The sequence below is a fragment of the Scatophagus argus genome, chromosome 3 (assembly GCF_020382885.2).
Source record: "Scatophagus argus isolate fScaArg1 chromosome 3, fScaArg1.pri, whole genome shotgun sequence".
Lineage (NCBI taxonomy): Eukaryota > Metazoa > Chordata > Actinopteri > Scatophagidae > Scatophagus > Scatophagus argus.
Genome location: NC_058495.1, coordinates 12,801,839 through 12,825,847, shown reverse-complemented (window position 1 = coordinate 12,825,847; position 24,009 = coordinate 12,801,839). Strand labels below are relative to the sequence as shown.

At 39.3% G+C, this 24,009-nt stretch overlaps 3 protein-coding genes and 1 non-coding gene across 4 annotated transcripts; 3 read left to right on the top strand and 1 right to left on the bottom strand.

Annotated features, from left to right (window-relative positions):
* The first annotated feature begins 2,446 nt into the window (after positions 1-2,446).
* Positions 2,447-12,512, top strand: bicd2 (bicaudal D homolog 2 (Drosophila)). Its single transcript, XM_046383681.1, has 8 exons — positions 2,447-2,985; positions 6,013-6,225; positions 6,855-7,007; positions 7,386-7,850; positions 8,377-9,381; positions 9,546-9,697; positions 10,197-10,428; positions 11,149-12,512. Exons 1-8 carry the CDS (start codon positions 2,746-2,748, stop codon positions 11,149-11,151), a joined length of 2,463 nt encoding a protein of 820 aa, XP_046239637.1. The 5' UTR covers positions 2,447-2,745; the 3' UTR covers positions 11,152-12,512.
* A 665-nt stretch (positions 12,513-13,177) lies between these two features.
* card19 (caspase recruitment domain family, member 19) lies at positions 13,178-17,646 on the top strand. Its single transcript, XM_046383679.1, has 6 exons — positions 13,178-13,309; positions 13,769-13,908; positions 14,674-14,830; positions 14,997-15,059; positions 15,318-15,383; positions 15,558-17,646. The coding sequence occupies exons 1-6, from the start codon at positions 13,303-13,305 to the stop codon at positions 15,665-15,667; spliced, it is 543 nt and encodes a 180-aa protein (XP_046239635.1). The 5' UTR covers positions 13,178-13,302; the 3' UTR covers positions 15,668-17,646.
* Positions 16,736-16,863, top strand: LOC124057208. The gene has a single exon (XR_006843083.1). It is a non-coding gene; the product is annotated as a U6atac minor spliceosomal RNA (small nuclear RNA).
* A 21-nt stretch (positions 17,647-17,667) lies between the features above and the next one.
* ninj1 (ninjurin 1) lies at positions 17,668-23,568 on the bottom strand. Its single transcript, XM_046383680.1, has 3 exons — positions 23,175-23,568; positions 19,778-20,015; positions 17,668-18,751 (listed from the first exon to the last, which is right to left on the bottom strand). The coding sequence occupies exons 1-3, from the start codon at positions 23,229-23,231 to the stop codon at positions 18,609-18,611; spliced, it is 438 nt and encodes a 145-aa protein (XP_046239636.1). The 5' UTR covers positions 23,232-23,568; the 3' UTR covers positions 17,668-18,608.
* Between the last annotated feature and the right edge of the window lie 441 nt (positions 23,569-24,009).

Below are 24,009 nucleotides of genomic sequence, written 5' to 3'. Positions count from 1 at the left end.
GGGCATGAAGGGTTAACTCCCTTCATGAGTCAATCATGAGTCAAGCCATGTTTGGGAAATTCCAACAGCTCACCGTGGCGGAGAGCGCCCCCTGTTAGTGCCACAGGCATGTGAAAACACAGAGCTAAATCCTCTGGCTGATAAAAAAAAAAAAGCACAAGCGCAGAAATAAAGTCTACCTCTCATAAAGACTACCAGTCTTATTTCTTGAACGTTTATCGTGTTGTCATGTATGCTGAGGAAGACAGTTTGTGTTTTCTGAACAGCACTAACAAGTACTGAGCATATTGGATGCATACTGTGTGTCCAAATGTATTTTTATTTTCTGTATTCATGATAGTATGTTGAATATAATTATGTTAGCCTCATTCTGTAAGTTACCCTGCTTTTCAGCTTTTTTAGGGGGATGATAATATTATGTTTAATGAAAGATGTGAGAAATGTATTTCATTTATTAGTAACAGTAACAATACTGATATTAGATATAGTTTGCTTTTGTGGAATACTGAACATTTTGAAAAATTTTGACATTAAGGTTGCGAAAGTGAGTTTTAAAAGAAGTGAACGAGATCTCATTAGATGATTAATCTGATTTATTCTGTACTGTGACTGGCTCTGTGATGAGCCCAGACTTGCAGCCTTGAGTGAACTCTTTGCTGGAACTTGATGGTGAGTCAGTCCCATTGGTGAAACGTCCTGATGGAAACCTGAAGCTGATGTGACCAGCTGCTATGGATCCCAGTTCTCCAAGATCAACGCAGTGGATCTGCAGAAATTTGCCAGTCACTGAATTTATCCCACCTGGATAGAGAGATGTTTAAAATAAAAAACAGATACTGAGATCCTTTTTTAAGAAATAAATAATAATAATTTTTTTCAAATTATGTAAACTATATACTAAGTGCACTGTAGTAAATTTACCAACTGTTTATTAACCACATGTGCTCCTTTCCATTTTTATTCCTCAGAGACAGGATAAACAGAGTAGTAAAATAGCTTATAATGAGAGTGACCAAATAACAATATTTTTAATAATAATTAATTTAAAAACAACAGCTTTTACTCATACGTTTTTAGTGTCAGTCCATGTATTTATGTATTAACTAAACATGTCCTCAACAACATGCATTTTGCCCTAATACATGTAGCTTATTAATAAATCAATAATCTTTGAAATTCCCCCAGCAAAAGAAGTGAACTTTAGCTACTGAGAATATAACTTGTGGGAAATGTTGACTGTAAATCTAGAGAAGTTGGTTATTTTCCCATCTGTTTGGTTTAATCAGAGTTTTCTTGTGGCCAGTTTATCAACCTTTAGAGGAACTGCATCATAAGGCACTTCCACATTAACTACAACATTCAGCATTTGTGGTCACCTCTTGTTATCGACCAGACCTCCATCGTTCACTCTTTATAGTTTAGTGTATTGGAATATTTCACTGTGTGGTGTTTCACTGGTAGTCAGATAGTCATAAATCATAGTATTAGCACATATTAGTACATATACACAATAACTGCTCTGAATATTGAACAAGATAAGCTCAGACAGAAGCAACTTTCTGTCTTAGTTGTAAAGAAGGCTACAATTAATTCCAAACAATACCTCACATTTTAACAGTCATATTGATTTAAGTCCATTTTTTATTTTATTAAGGCTTCAACCAACTATTATTTTCAATATTAGTTTTCATCAATATTACATTGTTTGTAAATGTCAAAAATTTGGCCCCTTTCCATTTTCCTGAAACAGATAACTTTATCATTAAAAAAAATTTACCTTAATAATTTTTGTTTTAAAAGAAAAAAGTTTTGTAGTGTCCGTCTATGTTTTACAAAATAATTGACTATTTTGGGAGTAATCAGATTCTGGTTGTGTCGTTGAAGCTGCAATCACACGTAAATCAAGACTCGAGCCGACCCACAGTAAGTAACAGTAGTAGATATTACTACAATTATTTTGTCAACTGATTTATCATTGTAATTGTTACATTAAACAAGAGGGGATTTTAGACAAAAACAGACATCTAGGCTCTGATTGCATGTGCTCGGCATTATTTTTGGACATTTCATGAATTTAAAAAATTAGCAGTTAATCAGAAAATGTAATTATTTTGTATTATTAATTACTACGAGTAATTACTCGTAACTAAACGCTAGTAATGAATAGTATAATTAACAATTAATTAATTATAATTAACAACAACAACAACAATAATAATAATACTAATAAATTGTAATAGTTAGTAATTAAACGTTGCAGCGACAATCACGTCTACACGTGTACTGGGTGTCGTAGTCTTATTATAACGCCTCTAGATGGCAGCGTCAGTAAGATACCGAACCCCTTCCAAAAGGACGCAATGCATTCTGGTGCTTGAAGTCAATATGGCGGCTAAAGAACGTAGTCGTTGATATCCTGGCATTTTACTTAAAACTACATTTCCCTTCCCAGTTACACATGTTTGAATGCCGTTTAGGAGTAGCTTTTTCCAATCGATGATCTCAACTGAAGTTTCCTCTGTCAGCTTCATTAGGAGGCCCACGAAACTCCTGGAGCATGACTAAGGTGTCGTCTGGTTTGAACATTGTCGAACTCAGTGGCGGGAACTAAACGCCATTTAACTTATCTCCAACAATGCGGTTCAAACAAAGACGACAGTGATTTGTGGTCTTGGTGGTTTTCTACGCTGCTCCTGCTAACCAGGGCTGGGTCCCGTTACAGTTCTGAGTCTCCGACTCCCCAAGATGTCTATGGAGGAGCAGGAATATCCCGAAGCTGTGCTGGTGACAGAGGCCGGGCCCCAGTGGCTTCGAGCTGAGGTCGAGCGTCTTACCAGAGAGCTCCGTGAAACGACCCACGAGAAGATCCAGGCAGCGGAGTATGGACTGGCGGTGCTGGAGGAGAAACAGCAGCTCAAACAGCGATTTGATGAGCTGGAGACGGAGTACGAGACGGTCCGACATGAGCTGGATCAGCTGAAGGAGGTAACCTCAGGTCATAGCCACGCAGCCAGGCACCTTCAAAAACATTTGGTAGCTGTAATTGTATAGGTATGATGATAACCTAGCGGATATTATGTTAGTAGTGCTCAGCAAACTGTTTTCCAGTGGTTTTCAACTTGTCAGTCAGTACCAAACAGTCTATAATCAGAACCATCAAAAATTATGTAAGATATCAATCATGGCCAGGTTCCTTTGCATCCCTGCCGCGACTTGAAAGTGCCATGAGATGTAATTAGACTTGCTTAAGTCTGTCTCCAAGGTTATGTCAGATTATTATGTGGCAGCCAAATGCTATTGATTGTTTTCAAAGCAGTATAAAAGTCGTGAGGCTTAATGTTTGCTACACATTCAAACATAAAAGTTGATATTATCTTTTGGTCACTTGCCCATACTTGCTCTTGGTATGTAAGTAGAGATCAAGTCAGACCTCTGCAGCTGCAGCAGTATGTCATACGTGCCTATGTGGCCAGCCGAGTGTTACTTTGTTGGGTCTAAAAGTAACTGGTAGGGAAATAGGAAAGGAATATGTTTAGCATTTGATTTGCAGTTCAGTCAAAAGCGAATCTGCAAAAGAAAATATCCCCATTGTATTTATTTATTTTTTTAATTCCTGTCTTGTTGTCCTAACTGGCTCCTAAGACCCTCCGGTTTTCATGAATTTCTCTACCACCTACCCCTTTCTGGCATTTGTCTGTATGGTTAGGCCAGAGAAGACCTTGGTTAACATGACAAGCAGGTTATCATCTCTTCATCAACTCATTTCAGCATTAAAATGTTCTGATTTTGAGCCAAGCTGTTGTCACTCTCTTCATATCCGTAATATGACCCTTACTGCTGTGAAGTAATTTAATTTTCTTAGTAAATGCCTGTTTTTTTTAATGCAATAGTCTGTGACATCACCCATTGACTTCTGAAGGGATAATTTGAAGTTTAGGTTTGCCGTTTGCTGACATTTCTGACAGTTATTGGAGCCAACAATTGCAAAATTGGTAGAGGAAGAGACTAGTTAATCCTGAGGCTAAACAGCACATGCACATTGTGTACATTACCATACGTGTTGCCTTAATATCTTCTAAATAGACACATCATTTTTGAAATTCCCCCTGCAAAAGAAGTGACTTTAGCTATTGAGATCCAAACTTTACTCTATTTCTGGAAAGAAGCTGTTTTTTTCCCTTCTGTTTGGTTTAGTCAGAGTTTTCTTGTAGCCAGTTTATCAACCTTTAGAGGAACTGCATCATAAGACACTTCCACATTAGCTTCGATATTCAGCAGTTGTGGTCGCCTCTTGTTATCGACCAGACCTCCATTGGTATTGGGATATTTCATTGTGTGGTGTTTCACTGGTAGTCAAGAGGCAACAAATGCATAGTATTAGCACATATTAAAACATATACACACTAAGTGCTCTGAGTAGTGAACAAGATAAGCTCAGACAGAAGTCACTTTCTTTTTTAGCTGTAAAGAAGGTTACGATTAATTCCATAGTGATTCAGTTGTTGCCAATTCATTTCTTATTTTCATTAGTCCATTGATTAATTGATAAACTTTTTAAGCTCTGTATTCAGTCAATAAAAATTGCATGTTGGATGAGGAACAGACTTGTGTCCTCATTGGATGAGTCTTCATGTATCTATAAATAACAGTCTCAGTTGTATGTTGATGCCAATTTTTGTTCACATTATGTTATTCATTGCATAGATCAGAGTCCAGTCACTAAGTGAGTCATTGTTGTAGTCATTTTCTTGGTATCTCATGAGTCTGACTGTTGCTTCTTCTTTTTTTTTACTAGAGTATGTCACTGACAAGTTGATATTGCAAATGGAATCATCTGTTGGCACGTACTGTGTTTTAGGCTACAGATCAATTCACATCACAACTGACTCTGTGGTGGATTTCAGGACTTCCACTGGGACTGCTTGTTGACTTGATGTCTACAGGCCTTTAATTTAGTTGACATTAGCCTTTCCGCACTATAAACTGTTAATGTGTTGTCCTGCCTCTGTCAGCACAGTTAACTGAAGGCTATACACTTTCCTTGGCGTCTACCATTAGTGCATTTACAGCCTCACTAGTGGCTACTTCCATTAGACCCACCTCTCTGCTATGGAAAGAAATTTATTGGTTCTCATCAGTTCCCTCAGTATCTTGTGGAGATTTGATGCAGTTATCGTGGTGTAAAATGAATATGCCAAAATGTCAGTGTCTTACCTTTTTGTCTTTTGCTTTATATTGCAGTATATCATAGTCATTTTTAAAAACAGTAATTCAGTGGGACAAAATGTCAGAATATAAAGTTCTTTTTGTCTTTAGGTTTTAGGACATAAGGTTTATTTTGTTTGTGACACATAAATATGACATGTCAGAGAGTGCTCACTCCCAGGCTGTGTACCATTCACAACAATGTCTGTAAATGTCTGTACATTTAGGTTAAGCTTTGGTACAAAGTAAGGAAGTGTTTGCAGAGATTTGAATTGGCAAAGCTTGTTGTAGGTAATGCATAACTGGTGAGTGAATGTTGCAATATGAAACATTCGGAAATTATTTTGTTGACTGTTTATTTGATGGTGGCTAAACACGAGTGAATGTCTGTGGCACATGGAATTGTTTTATTAAAATGTATTACATTTGGATATTTTCAGCTTTTAGCGATAATCTCAAATCAAGTAATATTTCCAAGACAAAACAAAATGAAAGAGTTTTTTTGTTCCCTAAATGTGGATTTCCATGCTCTGCTAGCCTGCCAGCACCGTGACATAAAAACAAAATGTATCAGCTGGCTGACAATTGTGAGTGAATGGTTCTTTGTAACACAAGAAGTAATAAATTCAGCAAATGACAGATCCCTGGTATTTTTGAATATTCCATGTTTGGATAAGAAAACACTTAACTCATTGCCAGTCGTTATTCTGCTCATCCTTGTGCTTTGCTGTGTGCATCTTAAAACAGCTTGGCGATTAATCGTTGATCAAAGAAGTTTGCCCTAACGTTTATTCTCTGTGTCCCAAGGCCTTTGGACAAGCTTACTCAACCCACAAAAAGGTGGCAGCAGATGGGGAAAGCAGGGAAGAGTCACTGATCCTGGAGTCTGCCAGTAAGGAGGCTCTTTACCAGCAGAAAGTCCTGGACTTGCAGACTGAGCTCAGACAGGCCAAAGCCTCTTTCACCAGTGTGCAGGCTGAAAACGATCGACTGTCATCCATCGCCTTGGAGATGAGAGAGGTGATTTTTTTTTTTTATTTAGCATTTTTTTTAAATTATACAGGGTTATGTGTTTATTTAAAATGAGCCATTACTGTGACAAAGTTGTGGAAACTCTAAATGTTGGTGGTTGGATTAGTTTATCTCACTGAAAATGAGAGCCAGCCAGGCTGATGGTCCACCTCGCTTACACTCAGAATATGAGGCTGATGGAAGTTTAGAGGAAGACATGAAGACAAGACCTCAGGTGGTTGCCAGGATGAGTTCTGAAAGAGCTAAAGTTTATACTTGCAGTTGGGGGAGGGTCATTTAGCAGGACTGCAGTAAAACCAGCAGGAAAGATGATGTAATGGTCCACTGTGATTGACACAAAGGATCTCCTCCGCCAGGGCTCTCAGTAGCCTGGATTGGTAAGTGGACCGTGTCCTTCTTCCGTCAATGCATTCGCCTGCCAAAGTCTTGCCCCTGTGGTATGTGAAACTTGCTGACACGCTGATCCTCATTTCACTCGCTGTGACGAGACAGCTGAAAAAATGAGATTTGCATAGTCTGGTGATTTCTCACTCAATCCATGTTAGTGTTTTAATTAGAGTAATTATAGCTTGTTCTCATGCAGCCTGCCATAAAAGCCCTTCTCCTCCCATGTCCAGAACTCAGAGCTGGCAGAGCTGCAGCGCAGTCAGCTGCGTGATGACATCAGAGAGTACAAGGTGCGAGAGGCTCGTCTGCTGCAGGATTACAGCGAGTTGGAGGAGGAGAACATCTCTCTTCAGAAGCAAGTGTCTGTGCTGAGACAGAACCAGGTGAGACGAAGAAAGCAGAACTCGATTCTCTCGTTGTTACACATCTTGAACTGGGTGGAAAAATTGTCACCTTTGAAACTAGACACATATTAGTTCTTTGCTCCAATATAACCACAGTCACTGGGTCATGTAAGAAAGAGACAAGGCAAGACATTAAATTCATGTAATCTTCACAACGCATTTGAAGTTTGCTTAATTTAAAACAGTTAAAAAAACAATCTTTTTTCCCTTTTTTGATTTAAGATTTTGCTTAATGGTCACTGGACAATATTTTTATAGTCATTTTGGACAAATTGAAGCCCAATAGAAAACTACAGTGCACACATGTCAACTGAGTAAAATTCCTGACAGACTTTATATTTTTGACTCTCTGCTAAGGTGGAATTTGAAGGTCTTAAACATGAGATCCGACGTCTGGAGGAGAACTCCCAGTGTCTGCACAGCCAGCTGGAGGAAGCCATGCGCCTGAGAGAAATCGCAGAGCGACAACTGACAGAGGCCTTAGAAACGATTAAAACAGAGCGCGAGCAGAAGGCCACCCTGCGCAAAGAGCTCTCCCACTATATGACCATTGGTGGCTCAGTGTACAGTAGCCCTTTCAACATCTCCATCAACAACCTTAAACTTCACGAGGATGCTTCTACTGCCATCGAGCCTGACAACGATGATCTAGTCAGAGGTTTTGAAAATGGCTTAATCAAGACAGGCGAGGGCAATGAAGACAGCAGAGCTGCTGTGAACAAGAGAGGAGAGTTTTTGAAGCCCGCTCCGAGTCTGGTGGACGACTTGCTGAGTGAACTCAACATCTCAGAGATCCAGAAACTTAAACAACAGCTTGCACAGGTAGGGAGTCCATGAGTTGCTCTTTGACTCTTCAGCACCATTACATCACAAAGTACTGCAACATATTCCCTGATGACATGTTGTCAGCACATTCATTCAAAATTAGATTCAAGTTTTAGCTGAAACATGCTGTATATCATGCATGTATCCCCATATATGACAAACACTGTAAGACACACATTCTTTTTCCATTTTAGTGGCAGTCACTCCTTAGTTTTTGCAGTCATTCAATTTATGACTTGTTATCGGACCAGAATAAAATAATGTAAATGCACAATGCTCATTCTCTGCACAATGTCACATGAATCTTAAGGGAATTCACAAGGTTCAGAAAGTAGCATATTATTTTTGACTGACAGCACATTTTATTTGAAAGCTGGTTATGATTGTTTGATTTAAGGTTAATTCTGATGCCATTTCATTGATTTTGCTGACATCCAAATAGCAAGAACGTGATTTATGATTTCAGAGTTGTACTGCACAAGTCATACGCCTTACACACAGTCTGTGTTTGTTTGCATGTTAGGTGGAGCGTGAGAAAGTGGCCCTGATCAGCTCTCTTCAGGAGAGCCAGAAGCAACTGGAACAGGCCTATGGGGCTGTCTCTGAACAAAAGGAAACTGTCAACAGGCTGACAGAGAACCTCACCGCATTGAGGAAACTTCAGGCCAGTAAGGAGCGCCAGTCTGCCCTAGACAGTGAAAAAGACAGGGACAGCCACGATGACGGAGATTACTATGAGCTGGACATCAACGGACCTGAGATTCTGCAGTGTAAGTACACTGTGGCTGTCTCTGAGGCTGGGGAGTTGAGGCAGGAGCTGAAGTCTTTGAGGACAAAGTACGAAGAGTGTCGAACCCAGTATGAAGATGAGCGAGTACGGTTGGAGAATGACGTCCAGGAGTTGAGGTCAAGATTGGCATCCTTGGAAAAGATCAGTCAAGCAGATAAAGCAGAAGTGGTTCGACTGGAGAAAGAGCTCCGTATGGTCAGCGAGGCTGCAGGAGAATCACTTGGCAGCCTTAATGTGGCCCAGGATGAGCTCATAGCTTTCAGTGAAGAGCTGGCCAATCTGTACAATCATGTGTGTATGTGCAACAATGAGACCCCTAACCGTGTCATGCTTGACTACTACAAGCAAGGCAAGGCCATAATAAGAAGAGGACAAGAAGGGAAGGAGCACCAGTCCCCCATACTTCTCACTAATGGGCTGATCACTGAGACTGAACATAAAAATTCAGACTCCAGCGGCACGCCAGTTACTCCAGGTTCTGCTCCAGAGCACCGGCCAGAACCCATGAATATCTACAACCTTGTTGCCATCATCAGGGACCAGATCCGCCACCTGCAGCAAGCAGTGGACCGCACCACAGAGCTGTCTCGTCAGAGACTCGCCAACTTGGAGCTGAGCACAGTAGCAGACAAAGACAAAGAGGCTTGCATGGAAGAGATCCTAAAACTTAAGTCCCTGCTTAGCACCAAAAGGGAACAGATCGCCACTCTCAGAGCTGTGCTCAAGGCCAACAAGCAGGTCAGACACTCAGATTTTGTCTATGCTGTATGTGTGTGCTTGTGTGTATGCATGGCTGTTTATTGTTTCTCAAACTTACGACAGAAAATTCTAATTGACTACTGAATCAATACTTTACCAAAGTGCAAGAAATAAATAATTATATAAAATCTGATTCTCTTTAGACGGCTGAGGTTGCTCTGGCCAACCTGAAGAGTAAGTACGACAATGAGAAGGCCATGGTGACAGAGACAATAATGAAGCTCCGCAATGAGCTCAAGGCTCTGAAAGAGGATGCTGCTACGTTCTCTTCTCTCCGAGCCATGTTTGCTACAAGGTATGATTATACGTTATCAGTGGTTTCATTCCTGACAAACATGAGATGAACCATCCTGTGGCATCATGGTGGTCCAGGGCTCACACCATGATACATGACATGTATTGTACTATATCTGTTACAGGAAACATATATCACACATTTATATCTTGTATATCCTGCGACTTTTGCCTCTTTTTTAGCATTAGTAACGAAGAAGAGAAAATCAAAACTTAAGTGCATATTCTGAAGTACTGTTTCTGTTTGTCTGTATATGCTGAGAAAGACACAAAGCATTGTGGGAACAGTCTGATGTAATACTTGTGCGTGTCAGCTAGTGGAGACCTCATCCTCCCATCTGGAAAATGCTGTCTGGGGAATGGAGGAAACATGTGACAGCAGCAGCAGCAGCACTTCAAGTCAAATTGCTCCACCTGCTGGAAGTAATGTGTACTCCTTGATTCTTCCTTTTCCATTCTCTTGCCCTTTTCTCCACCTTTTCCCCCTCTCATTGTCTCAGGTGTGATGAGTATGTGACCCAGCTGGACGACATGCAAAGGCAGCTGGCTGCTGCTGAGGATGAGAAGAAGACCTTGAATTCTCTGTTACGCATGGCCATCCAGCAGAAACTGGCCTTAACGCAGCGCCTGGAGGACTTGGAGTTTGACCATGAGCAGGCACGTCGCAACAGTGCCACAGCCGTGGGAGGCAAGGGCAAAACAAAGGGCAAGGGAGCCTCTTCCAACCATCATGTAAGTTGAAGGCTGTACTGCAGAACTCCCTCTGGGCCACCAAGCATCAGCAGATGCCCCAAGTTGTTCTGCAAGGTTTTATGTGGCCTTTTGAAACTTCTGTCTCCATACTTTTTGCAATAGACTATTTTTTGTAACACTAAATTTCTGTTTTTGTAGCCATTATACATCAAACACAATATGTGACACACTAGTACTATTACATAATACTTCTCGGCTGTTAACAGTTCATAGTGAAGTTCACAGTATTAGCCTGGCTTAACGGTCGTTTCTTTTGTAATGCATTTAATAATGATCTCACTTTAGAGCTGTTTCTATTTCTATCACAGCTTATGTGATGGTGAAAGAAACCAAAAAATTCTGCATGAATATGATCAGCTTTTACCTCAATCATCATGTTTTTTCCATTACAAACAAGGTACTATTGTCTTTATTCTCTCTTTTCTGTGTCACATAAATTAATGTTTTCTCCTCATTCTCGTATACCTACACTGACCTTTAAAATCCTTAAGCTCAAGGGAAAATTGTCTTGAGATGACTCTACTACTCTACTGACTCATCCCATGTCAGTCCTTTGCTTCTAGGAAATGTCTAAATTTCCTGACTGCTAACTTCATTAATAAACTCTGTATCACTAATGTAGTGGAAATTAATATTTCATCAGTCAGTCAACAGCAATTTAATGTGATTTTCTTCCTGTTTTTATCTTTCTGTTTGCAGTAAGTCTATCATGCCAAGTGTCCCTAAGGAGGTCCGAGGTCCGGAGAGTTTGTGGCAGTTGCCAGTCACGTGTTCTCCTGGTTTCTTCACTCTCTAATCACGGTCCAAATCATTTTATCGCTAACACAAGACCATATCCAACAGTATGTGCCGAGGGCCTTGTTTTGGAGTGCCAAAACAGCTATGTAAAATTCTGCTGAGCATTTTGACTGCAGAAATAATGACTCATCGCATCAGCTGCCCACTGCAGTCCTTCAGTCTTCCAACAATATACACCACTATTATTATTACTGAACCAGAGGAAGAATCGAGTTGGGCGTCTAGCTGATTACTCGTCGCCTGTGTTACCCTGACTGAGCACTTTTTTTTCTTTACTCATTTGCTCTTAGTTGATTCCTTTTTCTTTCTACAATCTTACTAATTGTTTCAAATATTACGTATTACAAAGTTATTTACTGGATGTGCATGTTTATATGTCACATTCCTAATAACATGATTCAGCATATTTTATCCCTATTTATTTCAACAACACCGGAGTTTATGTGGTAATTTCTTTAAAACCGGAACTTTCAACTCACTGGTTGAAATGCAACAAGACACACATGAGCTTTTCTGCCTTAATTGTTTTCCTTTTGGCCTTAGTTTAAGGAGTGCCTTTCTGACATCCCAGAGAAATGAGCTGTCTAGGTTATCAACATTTTTTCTTTCTCCTGTTTATTTTCACTACATAAATCCTGCAGATGTGGTGCTTCAAATTCAGGGTCTTAGCTAGATTTTGTATAACTGGGCTTTGTAGACATGGCAGAGCTGTTACAAGTTCAAAGTATGCTTGTTGTGACTAAGGGAGAGTATTAATGCAAAGCTTATTTAAAGATTTCTAAGTTAAGGTCAGATGTTAATAGTATTCATAAACTTTATCCATGAAGGAAGGTTTTTTTTATGTAATTGTTTTAATACAACTTTTTGTAAAACTTTTGAGTTCTAAGGTCCATTGTCTGCAAACAATAAGACTGCAGTGCCATTTTGTGTTTATTTCAACAAGTGCAATTTGCAGAGATGGCAAGAAAAGAGACACCTAAACATTTATACTATGTGAAAATATTTAATGCATTGTTGCTCACATACTTGATCCTAATTGATTTTATATGTTTTTACTCTAACTGCAATTGTATTTATTTGACGCTGTTCAGACTGCGGGATGACCTTGTCCTTTTCGTTGAGGGAGCTTGAGTGGAGGTGGCTGCTCAGAACATCAGTTAGAAAAGCGACAGGACTGAACTTGTGGTACAGTATTTCATGACTGTGGGCTACTGTCTCTGCTGACAGTTACAGCAAATGAAAAAATAAATCCAACTTTCACAATACTAAGGTCTTTGTTCTTGTGTTCACTGAAACATAACTATTATTCAATATTAATTTTTACAATAAAGTTTTATTCTCTCAGTAGAAAGAAATGAATAACATAAAATTTGAGATGTAGCTACAGATTTAATTACTTCTCAGCAGTGATAATGATATTCACGGTTACACGGGGTGGGTACTGGCTCTGTATATTACTTTTCTGAAACATACAGGTCTTTCATTAGCTTAATACAAGGTGCACACAAAAATTCTGTATTACATAACATATATTAATAAGTTACACAAATAAGACCTCATGCCTGACCATAATATTAACAAAATGTACACAAGTGAAACACAAGGGACACTTGAACAGCTGTTCAGCTGTAATGTCATACTTTTTGTTTGTCTAATCTTGAAGGGCAAAATTCTGTTTAAAATACATTTTTATTGAGGGAAGATAAATAAAAATGATTTGTATGTGAAATTTACCTTGTGAAATTTACCTAAATTTTTCCTAATTACGACCGAATGACCAGTTTTATTGAAAATAAATTATAGTGTATCTGTATAAAGCTTAGTTCAAGGGTCAATAATAAAATAAACTGTCTATCTTGAATTTCCCTCGGGATCAATAAAGTATCTATCTATCTATTTATGTTCGCCTTTGCGCTTTCGCTACGTTCCTGTTTTCTTTCCATTTCCGGTGAAAGAGAGTCCTTTTCTGAGGACGTTGACGTATGCCCCACCCTCCCAACGCGATGACGTAAGTGGGCGTATCCAAACAAAGGACAGAGGGGACTCCAGTCCACAATGGGAGGTTCGTGTCATTCTTTAGTTAAAAATAACGCTTATTTTGACATGTAGTAGTAAGTCTTCTGTTTGGTTTTTAATGTCTTTCCACCAGTTCCAAATCACGTACATTAATACCGTACAGTAATACTTCCTACCTGAAGAGTTGCCTCGCTTTGCCAGCGATAATGTAACGCCTCATTCCAAGTCCTGTTGAGCTTTCTGAAAGTTTCTTGAAACGTTTGTCAAAGTATTTTTTACACAATGTTTCATATCTTCCATGCCTTCATACTCTTTTGCTGCCATAGTCGCGAGAAAAGACCGGACATAATGTCAAATTTCCACTCAGTACTAATTTGCATGCTTATGCTACTTTAAACGGGCGTCCCGTTTCAATGAATGGACAAACTAATCTAATACAAGACAAGCGTCTTGCTGAAGTTATAAAGAAAAAAACAAATATACTTGTCTCTCTCAACATGGACAGATAGTTTTCAGGAGCAGCTGATAGAGGACAGCGCCTTCCTCAAAGCTGATCGGAGATTGGACACCGAGCTGGTGGACAAACTCATCCTGCAGCTTAACAGAATCTACCCGCAGATCCTCACAGACAGGGAGGCCACCAAAGTGAGTCTTATTTTACAAAGTACTTTACTATGTTGTCAATATATATATATATATATATATATATATATATATAGTGATTTTAGAGTTATCCATTAAAAATCTGCTGCAAAGATGAGTGTTAATTTTCAAAGTCAAGTTGCAGAATGACCTCCTGCCAGTATGACCATGTATTACCTATCGTCACTTGTGTGTTAGTTTGTAAGCACAGTTTAATGCTCCAACTATGCAACTGTATATGTGTTATAGTTTCATCTGTACTGCATCATGTAGGTTTTCTATGCAATATTCTGCACAGGAAAAGTAATGAAGAACTACTGTTGCAAGACAAATGTGAAGGGATGAAAATATACAGTATTTCCTCCTTAACTGGGTGATTAAAACACATAAGGAAAGTATAAGAACCTAAATGTTGTACTTCAAGTATAGTCAGATTTTTACTCACTTGCATTACTTGAGTAAATGTACTTTTTGTTATGTTATGCCGCCATGTAAAAGGATTTCTTCTGGAGTATCTGGTAAGCTTCTGTCCATCCAGCTCTAAAGGTCTTCTGGTCCCAAACAGTGGCTGTGGTTAAAAAAAATGTATCAATGAAATGACATCAGTTATGTTACAATATGAAAACATGAAGAAAAAGCAATTAAATATAAATAAATGAACTAATTTCTAAAATATTTCCAGTGGAAATGCTTCGCTGTGGTCTACTGTGTCAGTAAGCACTCCAGGAGAGACTGTTAAATAACTAAATATCTGTTGTTTTTGTCCAGTTCCGAAACTTGGATGTGCCCACGAGTGTTCGGCTGGGTGAGCTCCTGACACACCTGCAGGGGAGAGGAGAGGAAGCATGCAGGGAGTTTTACCGAGCTCTTCACTTGCACGTAGAGGAGGTATACTTCAGCTTGCCCACACGGCTCCGCCTCAGAGGTTAGTCCATCAAAACTGCTTCTCTGTATTATTTTTTATATCAGGGTGATATATTAGCCATTATTTGATATTAAAGTTTGATTAACACTTTCTTACACAAGTTATCTATTCTTGTATACTCTCGATGTTAATCTGCATACTAAAATGTGTCCGACCCATTTGCCAGATTTCATGGATCCACTTACATATCGACATGTCTACCATCAGAAATATGTTCTGAACGACAAAGGTGAGATGTTGATGTGAAAAACGAGCGTATGTCAATTTATGTATGTTAATGCATGCTAAGAAATTCTATTCTTGTTAGGCAGCAAAATCATAAAATATTCTGTAAATGATTTAGTGATGACCTTAATTTACTAAGTTAGGAATAGTCAGTGTGACTGAAACTTCTTCTGTCACACTGACTAAAAGTGTCTGGTAGTCATGTAACTCTGACAAGCATACTGAATAATGAATTACATTTATGTTGTTTACCTCATTCCAGGTCCCCTCTTCTTTCTGGGCTGTTTCAGCGTTGCAGTGGGAATGGCTTTACTCTATTACTACAGTGGTAAGTAGCTCTTCAGTTTCTTTACATTATCTGTATAATATTATCTAATAATATTTGATATTGTCACCTAATGCTTATACATATGTCAGCGTAAGTGCATGCATGCATTTGAAAATATAAATCCACTTTATGCTGTTAACCCAGTCTCACTGTGAATGTGTCTTTGTTCTGTAGAGGCTAAAGTGACAGGAGGTAGCCGAGCCCTCGGGATGGCTGCCCTGGGTTTGAAAAAAAAAGCTCAGGAGGTCCTCATTTGGTACACTGAAGAAAGCCTCATGAAGTAAAGGGTGACTCGTTTGCACCAGGTGCTTTAGCAATATTGTTTTTTAAATGCTACTTGTACCAAAGCAAAGCACAATATATCTTTTCAAGAGTTCAATACTAATTTTGTACACAGTTACATATATTATTTTGTTTGTGATCTAAAATGAGAGTGATGGTGCAAATTCAGAGCTACGCTTGGTACTCTGCTCTTATTTCCTCATATATTGTTGTACCTATTTAAGTGGGTTAATGGGTTTGAATACACTCAAGTGATGATCACAGTGACATCACAAACAAGCCGATTAAACAAGTTGTTCTCTCTGCAGTCTTCAAATGTGGCATAAAGCACCTTTTCCAAACCAATTAAACACATTGACTGCATTGGTGACAAAACAAGGCATTTTAAATCACTATAATAGTAACACTTGGAGGTAAACTCTTAACTATACAGGATCAGCCTACATTTTTCATCACTACGAAAGGATAGCCTCCAATGCAGAAGAGTTTTGTTTGCTTACTTACACTTTAATGTAAGAGATTTGTTCAGGCAATGAGGAATTATGCTCCATTTTCGGTCTCTCCACTACAAATAAAGTTGACTGAGAACTAGCCTGCCAGACTCTGGGTGGAACATGACCGCCCTCATGTGGTAGAAAGTGAACTACATCAATGAACACAGTCTGCTTTAGGCTGCTTTCACAAGAACCTCCCGAAATGTTGCCGCTCACACTGAGGCAAAGAAAAAAGATGTTTCATGTAGTGATTCAGAAATAATGTGGACCTCTGTCTGCATTACAGCACATTAACTCAGCGCCGCTTCAAGCAACTTCACTTCCACCAATGAAATCCTGTTGTACGAGCGCAGTGCATTATGGGTTATAGAGTTACGACCGAGCCAAAATCTACAAATGTCGAATGAAAAAAAGTAATAATGGAACATAGAAACCGATCACTTTCATTTTAAGAGCTTGTTTACACCAGAGTTCAATTCAACAGACATTATAATTGAAACCCGGAAATCGCACCGTAAATGAAACCAAATGCCATAGTTCGGTATATATAAGGTGATATTATCGTGTTACGTAGTTGTGTTGTATGAAAGGAGAGAAGGTTAGCACTCCCCTTGACAAGGATGGAATTGGCCCTTGTGGCCTTCAACACACATACGGTTAAGGCATTGCCACCTACTTCGTGGCATCTCTAACCAAGTTTTTTTTTTTTTTGCGCTTTGTCAGCGTCGTGACTTCCTCTAAACCATACCTTACTGCTGTCTCTTAACTTCGGCGTACTAATTTCAGCCCACGTCAGCTGCCAGCTGCTCTCAACGTGTGCTTTAAGACCGGAAGCGTGTCTGGATATTTTCCCATGTCTTTGTTTCCGCTGGGTTGGGCAGGATGGAAAATGATATTGTCCCTGTAGCTCTGTTGCATGTATCTCTGTCCACTCTGTCCAACTCACAGAAGTAGTGGAGTAGTTTATGAGAGTTAAACATACATTTATGAATTAATAAAAATATAAATGTTATCCCCAGCTGTTGATAGATGTTGCATCCAATTTTGGATCTTACAGTCTGACTTTCTGGAAGTTTATTTCTGGTAAGTCTGTTTTAAATATAGTCTGACTCTAAATGAATTTACCCCCAAGATATATTTTTAAAGCATTTCTCAGGCTTTTTGTAAACACTTTCATTAAAATGTATAACAGCTTTGTAAAGTGCTTGAATGTCAGGATATCAGCAGCCAATACCAGAAACACCAGGAAACATTTAAGCAGTTTGCATGGCTTTGTTATTTCTTGTACTCAAAAAATTTGTGATGTTGTTCTGAAAGGATTATTGACATTTGATTTCTGATGGTTGTCAATTATTGTCTACTCAATGAGGTCCAGTGCCTGACGGTTTGTTACATTCTGTGTTGTGTAAAAAGTGCCTTAAATTCAGAAGTGCCACTCTTTGTAAGACTGAGACTTGACTTTGTACAATAAAAATGATGACAACAAACAGGACAGTATACACATCTTATCACTTTTGTAGTTTTATTTATAAATTTCATTTAAAACAGTAGTCACAGTGTGTAATCAAAGATCATATCATGGAAGCTGCGAAACTTTTTTGGTCCTTTAAAAGTAATAAAAAAAAAATAAAAAAAAAAATAACCACTAACACTATATAGTTCAAACCACAAGCACAGCAGACCTTAAGTAATGTACACAGGTAAATCAGTTCAAACATTATGGACTAGACTTTGTATAGCACTTAAAGAAACAAAACATGTAAGGACGACTTCATTGGTTAGGTGGGATTTGTAACACTGTAAACGGAAGGTTTTCCCCCATAATAAAGCTGTTGCGTAATGCCTCATGAGCATCAGGATGACTCTTTGAATGAAGGATTTCATTTGGATTACACTTTGGTGATTGGGTTTCTTTATTTTGTTCCTTTTCTAACAGTACGGGCATAAGGCTTAGGCCGAAAGGTACTGACAAATATAAAACTTAAAGGTAAGAGCAGAATGTCTCTTTTTTTTTCCCAGGACACATTCACAATGGTTGGAACTGAAGCACAGTATATTGCTCTGATATGTTTGTTTTATAAATGAAGGCAATAATCCATTTGTATCAGTAACCTGAGCATTACAAGATGTAACAAACTGATGAAATAAAAATAGACAACACATTCATCCATAGCCATGGTTAGAGAAGCATTGTATCCCTCTGACATGCGCGCGCACACACACACACACACACACACACAAACACAATCACAAACACACACAAGTCACCTGATAGTCAGGTTATCAAGTTACAAGCCTTTGTGTTTGGATCACAGAGTGGCAAAGACACCTGCATGCTCTTTCACCGTTTGGCGAATAAATAAAAAATTCTGACCATTTGAACAAATAACATGGAGGTCCATCTTTACTAACTTCATCAGTATCCACAGAGGGTTATCTAAAAAGGTGATCAAGAACTTGTGTTGGGCCGCTGTACACCAAAGGCTGTGATGAAGACGTTAACCACGACTATGATGAAGACAAAGGCGGTGGTTGTGTTCTCCAAGATGTTGAGCTTGTAGTGCTTGCTCTCATCATTCAGGTCCCACTTAACTGTAAAAAGAGAAATTAAACATAAAGACATCACAGTTTTAGTCGATGAAAGCACCCTGTCTTCCTCACAGGGAGGCACTCCAGGATGTCTTCTCAGATTAGCAGTGAAGTAATCATTACTGAGCAGTGTCACGTAAATCAACACCATCTGACAGCTCTGCCCACGGGTGAATAATTACCTTTTTTCTCATTTAGAATACTACATGCCTCTCTGGTCTGAGAAAGGCATGATATTTTTAGATGGAGGGGAAGTCAAAATATTTTAACAGTCATCTTATTATTTGCAAATCTCTTATGATTCTTTAAAACTGGAAACAGCTGGTGGAATAGATATTTCTTCCTGCTGTGGCTCTCTAAACTCAGCTTTCTATCACAAGAGCTTTTTCTCTGTTAGGATAAGATAAGGATACGGTTAGCAGGAGGAAGAGGGAGCACAGCAACGTGTGAGACGACAGGTTTTGTAGCACGAGACCGAGTCCTTCCAGTCGCCAATCAAACACATTAGTCATCAAGAGTGCACTCCCAGTGTGCCTAAATAAGCATAAACATTTTTTGGAGCTTGTGCAGTGATGTGTATAAACGAGTTAAAGCCCTGTGATTGTAAACCTGCAAAAAAAAAAAAAAAGAGAGAAAAAATCTGCACTAGAAACTCAAGTTTGTTAATTCATGGAAAAGATGTAGCTGCAGAGTTAAACTGACAACCTCTAAATAATATCTGAGCATGAATTACATCAGCAAATTGTGCAAAGACTTGGAGAAAAACTGGTTTTATGTATGTCATTTGTGTTGCCATAATATATCTGGCACTGAAGTCAAAGATGCAAACACTTACACTTTACACATGTGTAAAGCCAAAAGTCATTTTTTCATTTTCTTTAATGTGTGTGCATGTGTTACTTCATTGCTGCACACAGCATGGCGAGGTTCACACACAGTTGTGTCTGTTTAACGATCACTGTAAATCTCCACACATAACAATAACACGGTTCCACCAAATAAAACCCCGGAGACTGACTCCAATCGTACCTATGAAGATGAGGAGGATTCCCACCACGATCTGCAGGATGAGCGAGATGCTAATGAGAGTAATGAGAGGCACGTAGAAGGTGAACTCCGGTCCTTGCTCCAGCACGGCCTTCAGCTGCGAGGCATTAGCCATGAGCAGAGCCACGTCCAGCATGCTCTCTGCTGCACTCTTCTTATTCGCGTAATGGTTCATGTTCAGAGGTCGACTCTGCCTCCTCGAGCGGCCTCGCAGAGGGACCTGAACACAGACACGAACCCTGACATCAGTACGACACATCACATTATCAGTGGATTTATCCCTCGTATTCCTTTATTAATGGCTCTATTATGGTAGATGCTATTGATATCAAACATGTAGTCATCAGATGTCAGTGATTTATTTCATGGCGCGTTCTCTCGGGTATGTTTAAATTCACTTATCCTCAACAGCCCTCATTCAATATACATAATCAGATCCCTCTGTTCACATTCAACGCTTGCAAAAGAATCCACTTTGTCTTCTTGAAATGTGTGTAAACGTGGTTATTAAAAAGTTACACTATAATGGGCAAAATTAAAGCACTCAGCAGCTGCCATCATACTGGATTTCATATTATATATATATTTTTCACAATCTTAAATACGTTGATACGTGTCCCAGTTGGATATGCGGGTGTTTTGCAGGGTCTAAAATCTCTCACTTGGCTTTCGAAATTACAGAAATTTTATGAGTTTCAGATCAGCTGAACCTAAAACTAAGAATGTGACTTGTGCAATCACAATATGTTTGTTTACTTTGGAAGATGTTAATGGAAGTGAAAGTGGATTTTAGTCAAAAGGTCAAGCAAAAAAAATGTCAGACCACATCCTGGTCACAATGCGAGCTGGTCAGCCTGACTCTTTGACATATATTAAAACCAGGTCAGACATGTGAAACACCTGAGTCTTCTGTAGCTCAACACACTGGGGGGGGGGGGGGGGGGGGGGGGGGGTTATGAACTTGTGAAAAAGATCACGTGTATATTTAACACAGTGATGTGAAGGCTTGCACTTGTGGCAACAATCAAGTTTGCATTCTCACAGATGTTATTAGATTATTATTAAATAATATTTCTTAAATAGATGAAAGAAAATGTGAACTATGTAGTGTTGTGGAAAGTCAAAGGAGGCAGAATTTCATGCGCCAGTAACACCCAAAAGGACTGAGTATCTACACAGGAAGAGGTTGTGCCCAGATGTACATTTCCTTCCACTTTGAAGTGTGGAATTTGTCCATTTTCACTTGAAATCAGCATGTGGTCATTTAAAACCACATTATAAACATTACTTCACAGAAAAACGGGGTCAGAACTCATGTTTCTCTGTATGCGAGTGTGGTTCAGTGCTGCAACTTTAATCTGGGTGGAGTGGAGTGTTGTGGTGCAACAATGCAGCCCTTGTGCCCAGGCTGACAGCATCATATGCTGAGGTTTAGCTCAGCGTTCCTTTCTTCACTTCTGAAAAGCTTCTGAGGGGAAAAGGTGCCCCTGTGGTAAACCAGCAGATGGGATGTCTTTCATTCTCACTTCATCATTTTTACATTTATGAAATTCCCTCTTCCCACTCACAGCTTCCCGTACGACTCTGGTTTTCTAATAATCGGTGACCTCTCTATGAATTCCCTTTTCTAGGGTTATTTTCTACTTATGCGCTTTGGTTTCTGGGAGGAGGATTTGACTCGTCTTGTGATGTTAGGTAATACAAGTAAACTTGACTCGGTGCCTTTGCCATTTTAGTCTCTAAATGAAAGTTTAGAGACAATACTGGTAAAGTTCTTGTCAGTCAGAAAGCCTCATGTACCTATTCTATACTGTAAGATTTATTTGTTGAGTTGACGTACTCTATATCATATTTATTTATTCATTTCCCAGGGAAGTCTGCTACCACAAAAAAGAAATTATTGACATTATATTAAAAAAAAATAAATTTGTATTAGTTATTCCAAATATTCACTTATCATTTTTGTATATGTTGCACTTCTGCAAGAATTAGTTTTATTACCAACTAATCTGTTTCAATTATTACTTTTTGGTTAATTGTGTGGTCTATTAAAATAAAGGGGAAAATGTTTGTTTTGTCCAACAAACAAGTAAAATGCCACAGATATTCCACTGAAAACTCTATAAATATCTACTAACAATTACTACTGTCTGTTCAGATAGTTTCAATTCATTTTGTCAACTGACTAACCAGTTATAGCATGTAGACCCTACAAAAGAGCCAGGCAGTCTGTCTCTGTGGCTGGTTCAGGCACTGATCTGGATAATTACCTTTAGCAAAGGACCCACATTATTATTTTAAATGTAACTATCATTATATGGAAGAAATGTAAACAGATATAATTACAAGGGCCTACGCAAATGTGTACCACTTTGGTGGCTTTCACACTGGGAGCCGCAGAGTCACTGCAGAGGAGGAAGTGGGTGACCAGGGGAAAAATAGTGAAACAAAGTTTAAGAAATATGATTCATGTTGGGAAAATCAACTAACAAGTGTTTGTTGATGTCATCGTGCTGAACTTAATATCACCACAATCCAACTTGGGCGTTTTGTAAAGTTCTTTCTCCTGTTATAGTTAATGATTGCTAAAAAGTTGTGGAGAGACTTCCTTCTGTTTCTGAAGGGGAAAGGGGCAACAGAAAAGGTCTGAGAACATGTGTGTGTGTGTGTGTGTGTGTGTGTGTGTGTGTGTTCTCAACATTTATGACCATTAAGCTTATTGCAGCTTTTCTCCACACTCTTTTAGAGAAGTTAACCAGCTGTCAGAGACAAATTATGACCTGAGGCCACTTCCCATTGGAGTCTTTGGTGAAATCAACACAACGTAAACTTTATATTATATCTTTCTCAGAGATGTTTAAAATGACAGGTCTTTTGCACAGGCGACCCGATGTACTCATGAAGGAAATGGGATTTAAGCTTTGTATTTGCATTCTTGAATGTAACCCGGTTACTTCATGAACCTGTTGTAGATCACCGAGTTGAACCACCTGGATTCCCACACGGAGAAATGAGTATCGCCGGCTCACATGGCTCGTGTGTGTGATCAACAATGCGAACACAGCTAACCTTAAACGTTTCAATCAGCCCTGAAATGAGAGCTAATCCAAAGCTCAGCCGCCGCCACATTAGCTTAATGTTGTCCACACTTGTCCATTTGTGTTTTCTAACATCAAACAACATCACTGGGTGTGTGAGTGGATGAGAGAGATGGATGGAAACCCGGCAGCCACCGATCGCTTATGTAACGACGAGTAGCTGATCTCATACTTTCTGTGGGAGTCTATCCTTGGCTATCCTTACGTTAGTGATTCAACATTAGTGAACAAGAAGCTATTTGGTGTCCTGTGAAATAGGAACCGGTGCTGCCTTCACGTACCTCCGCTTCGCCGTTTCGGTCAGCATCACCGTTCATTTCCAAGTTTTCCGTAGCCATGTTGCTAATAACCGCGTTATATCCCGAGCTGGTGCGTGCTGGGGTCTTCAGTAAAGGTCGATGGTCCAGCCGACGGAGACGGGCACCGACTGTTTACAGGAGACTGCTGTGACGACAAGAGGGGAAAGAAGCTCCAGACTACCGCCCATCCAAACACGGGAACGGCTGTCCTCATGTAGCCGTGGGCTGCTGGGAGAAGTGAGAGCGGGCAAGGTCCGCCCCGGCGACACTGCTAATGGGGCAATACACACACTTGAACTGAAATTCTGATGTATGAACCGTATAGTGCTTTCATTTGGACTGTAGTCGCAGCCGAGGTACTCATTAACAAGCTGTGTCAGTAATACGACCTTTTGCTGCCACCCTGCGTGCCAATGCTGGTACTGCATGTTGTAGGCTCGACTCTGGCAAATAAAGAAGCATAATTAGAGTAATGCAAACTGCAGCTCTTCCTCAAAGCCAAATACATGATGTGTACCGTGTAAACATAATATCGACTGAAATAAATCAAGATTATGGTAAGAAATAAATTAGAGTTCCAACGTTTTTCTAGGTTCTCTTCAAAAGAAACACCAGAAGTAGACTTAGCAGTAAATGATGAGCATTGTAACATGGTATAAGTATGATCCTCAGTGCTGCATTAAAGTAAGTTTCAGTTATACCATCAGAGTTCGTCTTATTTCTGTATCATGTAACATTATTTTAATTATTTTAATTTTTAAATGATTAATTATTTTAGTAAAACTCTTAACTAAAACTAAATTCTTATCCAGTGAGT

Bases quoted from the DNA above. Each gene is read 5' to 3' on its own strand.
- bicd2 (XM_046383681.1), top strand. From the start codon at position 2,746: ATGTCTATGGAGGAGCAGGAATATCCCGAAGCTGTGCTGGTGACAGAG. The intron at 7,851-8,376 runs GTAGGGAGTCCA...TTTGCATGTTAG, and splicing joins TTAAACAACAGCTTGCACAG to GTGGAGCGTGAGAAAGTGGC. The intron at 9,382-9,545 runs GTCAGACACTCA...GATTCTCTTTAG, and splicing joins TGCTCAAGGCCAACAAGCAG to ACGGCTGAGGTTGCTCTGGC.
- card19 (XM_046383679.1), top strand. The intron at 14,831-14,996 runs GTTAGTCCATCA...CCCATTTGCCAG, and splicing joins CACACGGCTCCGCCTCAGAG to ATTTCATGGATCCACTTACA. The intron at 15,384-15,557 runs GTAAGTAGCTCT...TTTGTTCTGTAG, and splicing joins TTTACTCTATTACTACAGTG to AGGCTAAAGTGACAGGAGGT.
- ninj1 (XM_046383680.1), bottom strand. From the start codon at position 23,231: ATGGCTACGGAAAACTTGGAAATGAACGGTGATGCTGACCGAAACGGC. The intron at 20,016-23,174 runs GTACGTGAAGGC...GTCTGTGTTCAG, and splicing joins ACCGAAACGGCGAAGCGGAG to GTCCCTCTGCGAGGCCGCTC. The intron at 18,752-19,777 runs GTACGATTGGAG...CTCTTTTTACAG, and splicing joins AATCCTCCTCATCTTCATAG to TTAAGTGGGACCTGAATGAT.